Source organism: Anopheles nili, chromosome 2 (assembly GCF_943737925.1).
Source record: "Anopheles nili chromosome 2, idAnoNiliSN_F5_01, whole genome shotgun sequence".
Taxonomy (NCBI): domain Eukaryota; kingdom Metazoa; phylum Arthropoda; class Insecta; order Diptera; family Culicidae; genus Anopheles; species Anopheles nili.
In genome coordinates, this window is record NC_071291.1 from 27,407,366 (window position 1) to 27,417,549 (window position 10,184).

Here is a 10,184-nt window from a genome sequence, read left to right on the forward strand (position 1 = left end):
TATATGTGTGTGGGTGGATCTTGTTTTTTCTCTTCTTTTCACTCTTTACCGTTCTTGTTGGGTTTTTTGGGTGCACCACCACAACGGAGCGTGGGCTTTTCACTGGGGGTTTTATTTTTATTGTTGTTGTTGGTTCACCCCTAAAAGCTGCAGCCAAAGTATGCAGGCGTATTAAAAGTATGCAATCACTCGCAAGGCTCGAGTCGGGGGGAGGAGGTTTGGTGATTAAGTCGAAAGCTCATTCGGGTTTATTTTGTCTCAACCTGTCTGCCTCTGCCCGCTGTACCCGAACGCCGTTGGGCATGTCCTTAACCAGCGTAAACTTCTACCGTGCCAAGTTACTTTCAGCGCTCGCGTTGCTGTTTGGGTAGCTGGGTTTTTATTTCTTTTTTTTTTTTTCATTCGTTCTCATCCATCCTCCCCTTTAGCTAGGACATGATATCCTTTCGACACCTGGTGGTGGCTACAGCCTTCTACCCTTCCCGTGCCACCATGGCAGATGGGCAAAGTTTGGAGGGGGTTTTTCTTTAGTCTTACCAGGCTTTCCCTCTTTTTTGTGTTGCAGCGTATTTGCGTTCTCAAGTAGCAATGAGCAACCGAAGGATGAGGGTTTTTTTTTTCTCCTCGGAAGAATCGCGTTTTGCATGACAAGAACTCTCCCCTCTTCTAGTGGGTTCTTCGTGCCCACTGCAAAACGAGGTGTCACACACGCACACCCCCCCCCCCCACACACACACACACACACCGACACAATAGGTAACGTGAGCGCACCAGAATGACGTACCTTTTGGAGTGATCAAACATAATCTTTTCAACTACGTTTGCACACGCATCAACCCCCTTCGGGTGGGTGATAGTCCTAAGGGAAGTGCGCTTTTGCTCCACCACAGGGATTTGTTTCTTTTTCACGTGTTCGGTTGTGTGCCTTCTGGGACTAATCGGGTGGGTGGAAACTCCTCCCGCCTCCCGAAAACCAACGTTGATTCCCACGGGTTTTTCCGCGTCGAGGAAACGCCCTTTCCACATATCCTCCTCACCAGGAGACGAGTTTGGTTTGGATTTCGCGATAAGCACACCGTCACTCACTGGAGGAAAAGCGGGCGCGTGCATGTGATGTTGAGCGATTTGTGCACAAAACCCACCCCCCCACGAATCCTGCGGTTTTGTGTTAGGGTTCGCTTGCGCAATACATACACACCGGTGCTCGGATCGGTGGAGCCCGTGGTATAAACCGAGACGCTAACCGGAACTAAGTCCCTTCGCTCGCATCCGATTGACTGGCGACGAAGTAACTCTGACGCAGGGACGATGACGCTTCACTATGAGACGGACGTTCGTCAGGAAACAAAGAAACCATGCACACACACACCCATGGGGGAGGGGGTGGGGGGGTTGGGAATTCAATAAGGAAGAGCTTAAACCGGGAACAGTGTGCTTCCTGCGGGCTTCTTTGTATTTTGTTGTTTTTCTCCCCGTTCGCCGCTTACAGTAAACAAGCAAAAAAAAACTCCACCATCACTTCATGGCATGCTGCGTCTCATGGTGTTTACGGCACACTTGCAAGGACGCAAGGAAAATGCAAGGACGAGTTGCACCGTACGCGCGCTGGTGCGCGTCGTAAAAGTCCGTTACACTCACTTACATGGCTTCCTCGGCGCCATCGCAGGCGAGTTTTCGTGCGTTGTCTAATGCGAGCTGCGGGAGGGTACGTTTGCGGACCCAAAACCGGATCCTTTCGTGGGAAAAGAAGTAAAGGCCCTTTTGCCTGCACGAGCGTTCCTTATCGATAAGCCCGTTGGGACGATCTGGAGCTCATTATCCTTCCGTGCCTTGTCGAAACTGCTGGCCGAGGGAAACTGGCTGGGACGAAGACAAAAGCTAATGCTTTTCTCCACGTCCCAGTTGCCAATGGTTTGCATTGATGGAATTCTTAACCACACCCTCCCAAAAACCCACCCATACGCCCTCCCAATGGGACGGACAATCGTTAATGAAGTTAGCACCCCCGAAAGTAGATATTGCAAACTTTTACGTGATAATAAAATCGTAATGGCACATCAATCATGATACCCGCCGGGGCTCAACGAGCCGTGTAAGTGTGTAATGCTCTCCTTCCATCGCATGATTTGCCCATCAAACCTTATCACACCTCCTCTTGCTCAACCCAACCACCCCACGCGCATGTAATGCGCCCCACAAGCCCTTAGCTCGTCCCGTTAACGACACGACAGTAAAAGCCAGTGCCGGTGAATTGAATTAAGAATCATTGCATTTTAACGCACCACCGACAATCGGGGAACCTTCCTAGGTTCTGAAAACCGCATCCTCATCTCAGCGATGTGTGGGAGAAGAGAAAAAAATGTAACGAGTTGGTTTGTTGTAGCATGTGCACACACATGTTAGTTCATCCTCGTGTGCGAACCCACACTCAACGGCTGGTTGACATTGAAAATTATCAAGCGCCGAGAAACGTGATGAATCATGTAACAAGTGTTGTGGGCAAATGCGCGAATCAATCGTGCGAACGTTGGATCGTTGTGGCAAAAAGATTAAACCCATTAGATTGTCGTACTGATAGATATGGGGCCTTTACTGTGGGCAGCGTTTTTTGTGGCCAATTTCTTTTCCATTTAGAAGACTAATTAAACCGCTTACACCCGGCGGTTGTTCTCTAACGGCTGCAGCGTTGTTATTTTACTCACCTGAATTGTTTCTTCAACTGCACTCATCGCTGATAAAGCTCCTTGATTGCCTTTTCCAATCACACAAACACACGAACACGATAGCAATCCTTTGCGAACAGTTTTGCGAGTACTTTTCGGTCTTATTTCCACACTATTTCTTCGCGATTTAGCGCTTCACTGCTTATACGCACGCTAGCAGACTCGTTTGTTATTGTTTGTGTCGTCTGTAGCCTCTCTCGCCCTCTGCACATCTACCGCCCGGCGTCGAGAAATGACAAACCTGTCAAATAAACTGCTTCCGCGCAAGTCACGCTTGTTCGCGGCACTGGCGCCAGGCCAGGGTCGAACCGCCGGCAGCTGTTGTAATTCCAGTTTACACGGTGCGATAACGCAAGGATCCAGAGCAATTCCCATGGGATGAAAAGAGTTCTTTCAAAGCAACACTGATAACACAAACGTGGCTCGTTGGTTGACAACCGAAATTGATTCTTTATTTATGTATTGCAGTTAACGGCTACGTGAAAATTTTATATACATTTTTGTTTTCTATATTTTTTACAGTTAAATAAACCTTACTTCTAATTAAACCGATAGCGATCGCGATCATTTGATGCTCGATGGATTGATGTAGTCTCACAAACGATAGTATATATTTCCTGCTTACAGGAAAAGATTCACTGTGCTGTTTAACACTAGCAGCATAGTTTCGGTTTGAATGCTTCGCTGGTAGATGAAAGAGAGAGAGAGAGAGTACGGGTAGAACAACAGCGCTTAGATCCGCGAGTGTTCGATCCCATTCATGTACTGGTCCATCTCTCTATCAAGCGATGACTTCGTATTGGCCATGTACTGATCCAGCTCATTATCCAGCTCCTCGCGGCTCTTGGGCTGTTGTTTGACATGGGTCGAACGGTTTTTCGATGCTAAATGAGGCGTGAAACATAATGAATCATCATTAGTTGATGCTGTCGTTCATTTGAAATGATACTGCGATCTCTCCTCTATACAATACTAACCGCTGCGTCCTCGTACGTTTGAATTTGGGCGTCGCGATCGAGATCGTCCTCGTCGACCGGCTGCAACTGCTCCATTAGCTCCATTGTTCGCTCCCATTGCCTTTTTACCACCTGCTCCCTTGCGGTTAGGTGTCTCTCTGAAAGCAAGAACATATTTTTGAGCAATGTTCGACATCACATCCATCCAACATCCAGCATTGCCACATGTCTCCCACGGTTCTACAAAGTTGACGTAATGAGAGGAGCCCAAGAAGGAGAAAACCTTGATCCACAGCCACGTTTCGTCACTGGAGAAAATACCATCTCAAACAAGTCGCGCGCACAACAACCACAGGTCCTAGGCAAATCAAAGGAATGTTTGAAATCACACAAGCTTCGTTAAGAGTATCTCACCAGTCCGGCACAAGTCCTGTCCCACAAAACTGCTCACCAACCGATACTGGGGAAGATTTTGCTCTCGCCACCTCACAGTTGTTACAGCAAGCGAAGAACGTTCTAAAAAGTGCCCACCTGAAGGTGAAATCGTGCGGATGCATTCGCGGTTCGCCATCGTAATCCAATCAGCAAGCACGCAAATCGAACGATAGAGTAAGCTGCCTTCCGGACGCGTTCAGCAGCAGAACACGGCTGCTCTTTCACACCTGCTTCTCGTTCAACAACATTAGGTCTAGCATGGACTTTCCCCGTAAACTATACCGCTCAAAGCGATGTCCAGGATTAAGGATGGCACCGCATCCGTTGCGCGTGAGTTCCATTGCTTGCATGCGGCAATTGTGGAACCTCGTGGTGGCCAAACCGGCACGGCGAGTTAGAGGCTGACGCGTCCTTCTGGAGCGCGATGCGAAGCATGGTAAACGCACTCGACCTTTGACATCTTTCTACCGCGAACTCCGATGGTGTTCGGAAAGAAAGGTCGAGGAGCACTACGGTGCTCTATTACCGAGCGACGCATATCGGCCAATCTCAAGCCGGCCTGGATGTGCACAGTCCGCTTGTCTTCCGGAGACAAAACGACAACCGTAGCTGGGTGGTGGTACCGCTTTCCCGACCGACGAACTCTGTCGAAGATGGAATGTTACTTTGAGCGCGCCTGCTCCTTAAAGCAATAGTCAGTTTTCCGTTCACAACAAACAGGAGAAAATGATCTTGTTTGCGGCTGCACGTGGGGGATACAGAGAGGATCCGTCCGCTGCTGCGCACGGTAACCAGGGAAGCTCATTGCGACGAACGAAGAGATGAACGAAAACGTTTAGGCGAGAAGCGGCTATCCTGGAGATTTGGAAATCCAGCATAAATTTCCGTGTCTCACAGCGACGACAGGAGCTGGAGCGGAAGAAACTCTTCATACACTCTTTTCGCTCGCGTCTCTTCCTCGACTCGGGACATTGTGGCAATCCTTGAGATTTGTGACCCCTTTTTTCCGTGCTCTTGCGAATCGCAGGTGTCACACGTGTTGAGACGATCCATGGATGTTGCACACCGTGCAGATTTCGTCATTCATTACCTCTTCAGGGGGCGTCCGGTGCGTGTACCGACTGCCGTCGCATTAGCCAGCCCTGGCCGGCGGCTGCGGCTTCGCTTAGTTACACGGCCCCCACCGACGCGGGCTGCGACGGGTTCGTTGGTACGGTTTGCGCCAAGCCGGCTATTAACGCTGCTGGCGCGTACCTTCGAACCGGCGCGTTTACGCGAGCGCGAGCGGGATCTAGCCCGTCCTCCATTAGCTTGTGCAGCGACAGCGGTTGCAGGTGTTCCTCGGACACGGCTACGACTGCGGCTACGGCCACGCCTGGCGGTGGCACCATTTGTTACGCCACGGGCTGCCAACTGGTTATTACGAATCAAGCGTCTACGCGCATCGTTCGGTCCGATGGTTTTACGCGTCGAGTTCAGCCCGTTGCGGCTTCCGGCTCGTGAAAGATTGTTCAGCCCGTTGCGGCTTCCGGCACGTGAAAGATTGTTCAGCCCGTTGCGGCTTCCGGCACGGGAAAGATTGTTCAGCGATCCGGCCCGCGACAGATTGCCCCGTGAACCGGCACGTCGCAGATTCGTCTGCGAGTTCGAACGGCTCAGCGATCGCTGGCGGTCGCGGGATGCGCTACGACCGCGCGAAACACCGCGGCCACGTGAGGTGCTACGGCCGCGTGACATACTGCGACCACGCGAGATACTGCGGTCTCTGGGGGCGGTGCGTAACACGCCCAATCGGGATGTAATCGAGGGAGTTCTGCCTCTACCTCTCTGCATCAGTTCAACGCGATCGGCGTTCATTCTGCAACGAGAAAGATGAAAATACCATTATTAGTGAGCAGTTTATTTACAAATTTTTTCAACAAAGTTCTACAAAAGTTGTACGAATACGCTAATGTCACCGAAATACATATGAATGTACCCATTTCAGCCTTTTCACGTCGCTTTTTCGTGCTTTACCTTACATTATGTCGCTGAATTGATGCAAATTGTCGAACAAAACGTTGACTATAACGTAAGGATCTGGCGTTTTCTTACAAAATTTTAAACATTACATTTAGGAAGGTGTACTGTACCATTGCTTCAGGACAACATGGAAGGGAAATTGTCTGATTTGTGGTACTGATGTTAATTTGCCTTGAATTATGACACCAAATTTGAGGAATAAATTCAAAGATGGTGTTAACCTATATTCAAGGATATTTCTTTTTCCTAACATATGTATTGCACCATTGCTTCAGGACATTGTAGTAACGTAATTGTCTGATTTGTGGTACTGAATTTGATTTTCCTTGTAATATGAAATCAAATTAGGCGAAAAAATTCAAAGATGATGTTAACCTATATACAAGGATATGCCTTTTATTGATATATGTACTGCACCATTGCTTCAGGACATTGTAGTAAGGCAATTGTCTGATTTGTGGTACTGATGTTAATTTGCCTTGAATTATGACACCAAATTTGAGAAATAAATTCAAAGATGGTGTTAACCTATATTCAAGGATATTTCTTTTTCCTAACATATGTATTGCACCATTGCTTCAGGACATTGTAGTAACGTAATTGTCTGATTTGTGGTACTGAATTTGATTTTCCTTATAATATGACATCAAATTAGACGAAAAAATTAAAAGATGATGTTAACCTATATACAAGGATATGCCTTTTATGGATATATGTACTGCACCATTGCTTCAGGACATTGTAGTAAGGCAATTGTCTGATTTGTGGTACTAATGTTGATTTGCCTTGAATTATGACACCAAATGTGAGGAATAAATTCAAAAATGGTGTTAACCTATATTCAAGGATATTTCTTTTTCCTAACATATGTATTGCACCATTGCTTCAGGACATTGTAGTAACGTAATTGTCTGATTTGTGGTACTGAATTTGATTTTCCTTATAATATGACATCAAATTAGACGAAAAAATTCAAAGATGATGTTATCCTATATACAAGGATATGCCTTTTATGGATATATGTACTGCACCATTGCTTCAGGACATTGTAGTAAGGCAATTGTCTGATTTGTGGTACTAATGTTGATTTGCCTTGAATTATGACACCAAATGTGAGGAATAAATTCAAAAATGGTGTTAACCTATATTCAAGGATATTTCTTTTTCCTAACATATGTATTGCACCATTGCTTCAGGACATTGTAGTAACGTAATTGTCTGATTTGTGGTACTGAATTTGATTTTCCTTATAATATGACATCAAATTAGACGAAAAAATTCAAAGATGATGTTAACCTATATACAAGGATATGCCTTTTATGGATATATGTACTGCACCATTGCTTCAGGACATTGTAGTAAGGCAATTGTCTGATTTGTGGTACTAATGTTGATTTGCCTTGAATTATGACACCAAATGTGAGGAATAAATTCAAAAATGGTGTTAACCTATATTCAAGGATATTTCTTTTTCCTAACATATGTATTGCACCATTGCTTCAGGACATTGTAGTAACGTAATTGTCTGATTTGTGGTACTGAATTTGATTTTCCTTATAATATGACATCAAATTAGACGAAAAAATTCAAAGATGATGTTAACCTATATACAAGGATATGCCTTTTATGGACAAATGTGCTGCACCATTGCTTCAGAACTTAGCCATACGGCTTGATGTCTGATTTGTGATACTGTATTTGATTTTCCTTGAATTATGACATCAAATTTGACGATTAAATTCAAATTTGATGTTAACCTATACTCAAGGGTCATGATCTTCCTTTGCTAGCGTACATGGCAGACATCAGTCCAACGTATTCGAATTGGTTTATCAGCTAAAGTATACTTACGTAGCGATATCGGCAAAGCTGTTCGATCGCTGCAAGCGTCGAATGCCTCCCATGGTCAATTTTCCCATGGTACGCTTCATTTGCAGAGCCAGTGTATTGCGCTGTAGCCACCGACGTGCCGGTCTTAGACTCGCTGCCTAAAGTAGGATACATAGATGATTCCAGGAGACATTAAGCATTACTTATAGCACATAAGGGATACAGTGTCCTTTGTAATGGGTTGGTTTCTGTGGCTTACCTTCATCGCCGATTGTAGTGCATGCGCGCGGTCCCAGTGCTCGATGAGCTGGCGATTGGCGTCACTCCTCGAAAGGGAATTTGACCGGGACCGGGGCCCTTCTACTAACATCGTAGGTCCACCAAATCCGACTTGCGTCTTGGAAATGGTTGTGAAGCGATCGTTGAGCGAAACGCCCGTCGTGTTGACAAAGTGAATTTTACTCATTTTGATGTGCGCGATTCGCGCGTTCCGTCTTGTTTTACTGTTGTTTATTCCTTTTTTTGTTTTTTATTAGCACCGCTTCAAATCGAGCACAAGCGCACTCACACACACGCGCACACGTTCACGCCGGTGGAAAATGCGTGGATAGAACGGTTTCCAAAATGGCGATTCTCTGTGAAAGAAAGTGCAGAATTTTGACATGGGCTCTAGAATGGGTAACTTTTTACAATTCGTCTACTTTGCACACCCATTTGCACCCGTTCGTAAATGATGAGCCATCGCATGTATGTTCTATTTTTGGAATTGACCAAATGACGAAATTCAACAGTGTGCTTTGAGTTGCACTGCTAGGTTGAAACCTACTATACGGCTGAGAAACTGCATCTTACCTGTTGCGAGCAGCGTTAGATAGCCAAATTTGCTACTGCACTTGATGCTCTTTGATGTTCTTTAGTCTTTATCCACAAAATGCACGGCTTAATAAGCTACCAGGTGTGCTATATCACTGGAAATAATGATCTGCGTAGTTCTGCGAACAGCTCGTGTGTTTTTATGAAGCTACCCTAGCAAGATCTGAGAAAGTATAACAGCACAACTATACGGCAGCACTGTTATCTGTCACACATGGTGTTATACAGTCTCTCTTATATGGTCAATTATTTCTAAATTTTATTTTGCAACGCTTTTGTTTCATTTGACCTTTTACCAGCACTGATCAAATTTTGAATGTGTAGTCTTGCTGTAAGCCCCATTTCTTCTTTTTTACCTTTAAATTCAGTGTACTACTAGAGAAGAATTCATTCTCGCAGAAGTGGTGCAGGATCCATATCAAGGTTCATATAAATGGGATACGTAAACGGCACTAGAAGGGAATTAAATATTCTTTAGCAAAAAGCGCATTGCTAGAAAAGTGTTTATCTAAGTTAATTTTTGTTTCCATCAAGATATTTTTGATTTTTAAACCGAGCCAGATATTTTTGATTTATATCGAGATATTTCTAAAGTCCGAGGTGCAACCCACATCTGACATAATCTTTGTCGCATGGTGATCTCGTTCATTCCAGTTGATATAACAGTTTCATTCTACCAACTATGACGTAACGCATGAAAAAGCTAATAAGTGTATAATACAGTGCTCATGAAGCCATACGAAAAATCAAATTTCGACGCTCATGCATGTGTGCGTGTAGCTTTTTTCATAGCTTGACACCTTATTCGTACGCCGTTGTACAAGCATTAGCGTTCTCGGTTTTTACTTTGCCATATTAATTCACAGCAGTGCTCTCGTGACATCATAGGTAGGCCTAATAGTGCAGGTTATGCCGGGGAAGTCTTAAGTGCTTCTAACGTACAGTATCCTGTGTAGCGTGTACATACTTTTCGTGTATAGCAGGACTGTCAAAGGACGCACGTTTGGTGAACGGCATTGTAGCTTTATGCCTAGAAAAGTGAATATACGTGTTACACAAAGTTTCCGATTGGCTTCACGAGATCTTTGCGCCTGTTTCTTCGAATGGTTGTTCTGTCGGGGCGTATGAATACCGCCAATCGTAGTGAGTAATGTGAATACGGTGCACGCTCTTTTGTGATGATCATAAATTCAACGAACTAAAACGTTCGCAATAAATTATCCGCCGTGCATAAACTATTGACCGTAAAAGCTCGATGGATGGAAATATATCTATACTCCTTGCAAAATGACTCTTGGAGTGAAAACCACTTCGACACACCTGGCATACGCGAAGCCAACGCACG

At 45.3% G+C, this 10,184-nt stretch overlaps 1 protein-coding gene across 1 annotated transcript; it reads right to left on the reverse strand.

Moving 5' to 3' along the window:
- Window positions 1-3,157: 3,157 nt before the first annotated feature.
- Window positions 3,158-8,973, reverse strand: LOC128721871 (serine/arginine repetitive matrix protein 2-like). Its single transcript, XM_053815672.1, has 6 exons — window positions 8,819-8,973; window positions 8,226-8,601; window positions 7,988-8,124; window positions 5,205-5,972; window positions 3,701-3,837; window positions 3,158-3,607 (listed from the first exon to the last, which is right to left on the reverse strand). Exons 2-6 carry the CDS (start codon window positions 8,430-8,432, stop codon window positions 3,456-3,458), a joined length of 1,401 nt encoding a protein of 466 aa, XP_053671647.1. The 5' UTR covers window positions 8,433-8,601; window positions 8,819-8,973; the 3' UTR covers window positions 3,158-3,455.
- Between the last annotated feature and the right edge of the window lie 1,211 nt (window positions 8,974-10,184).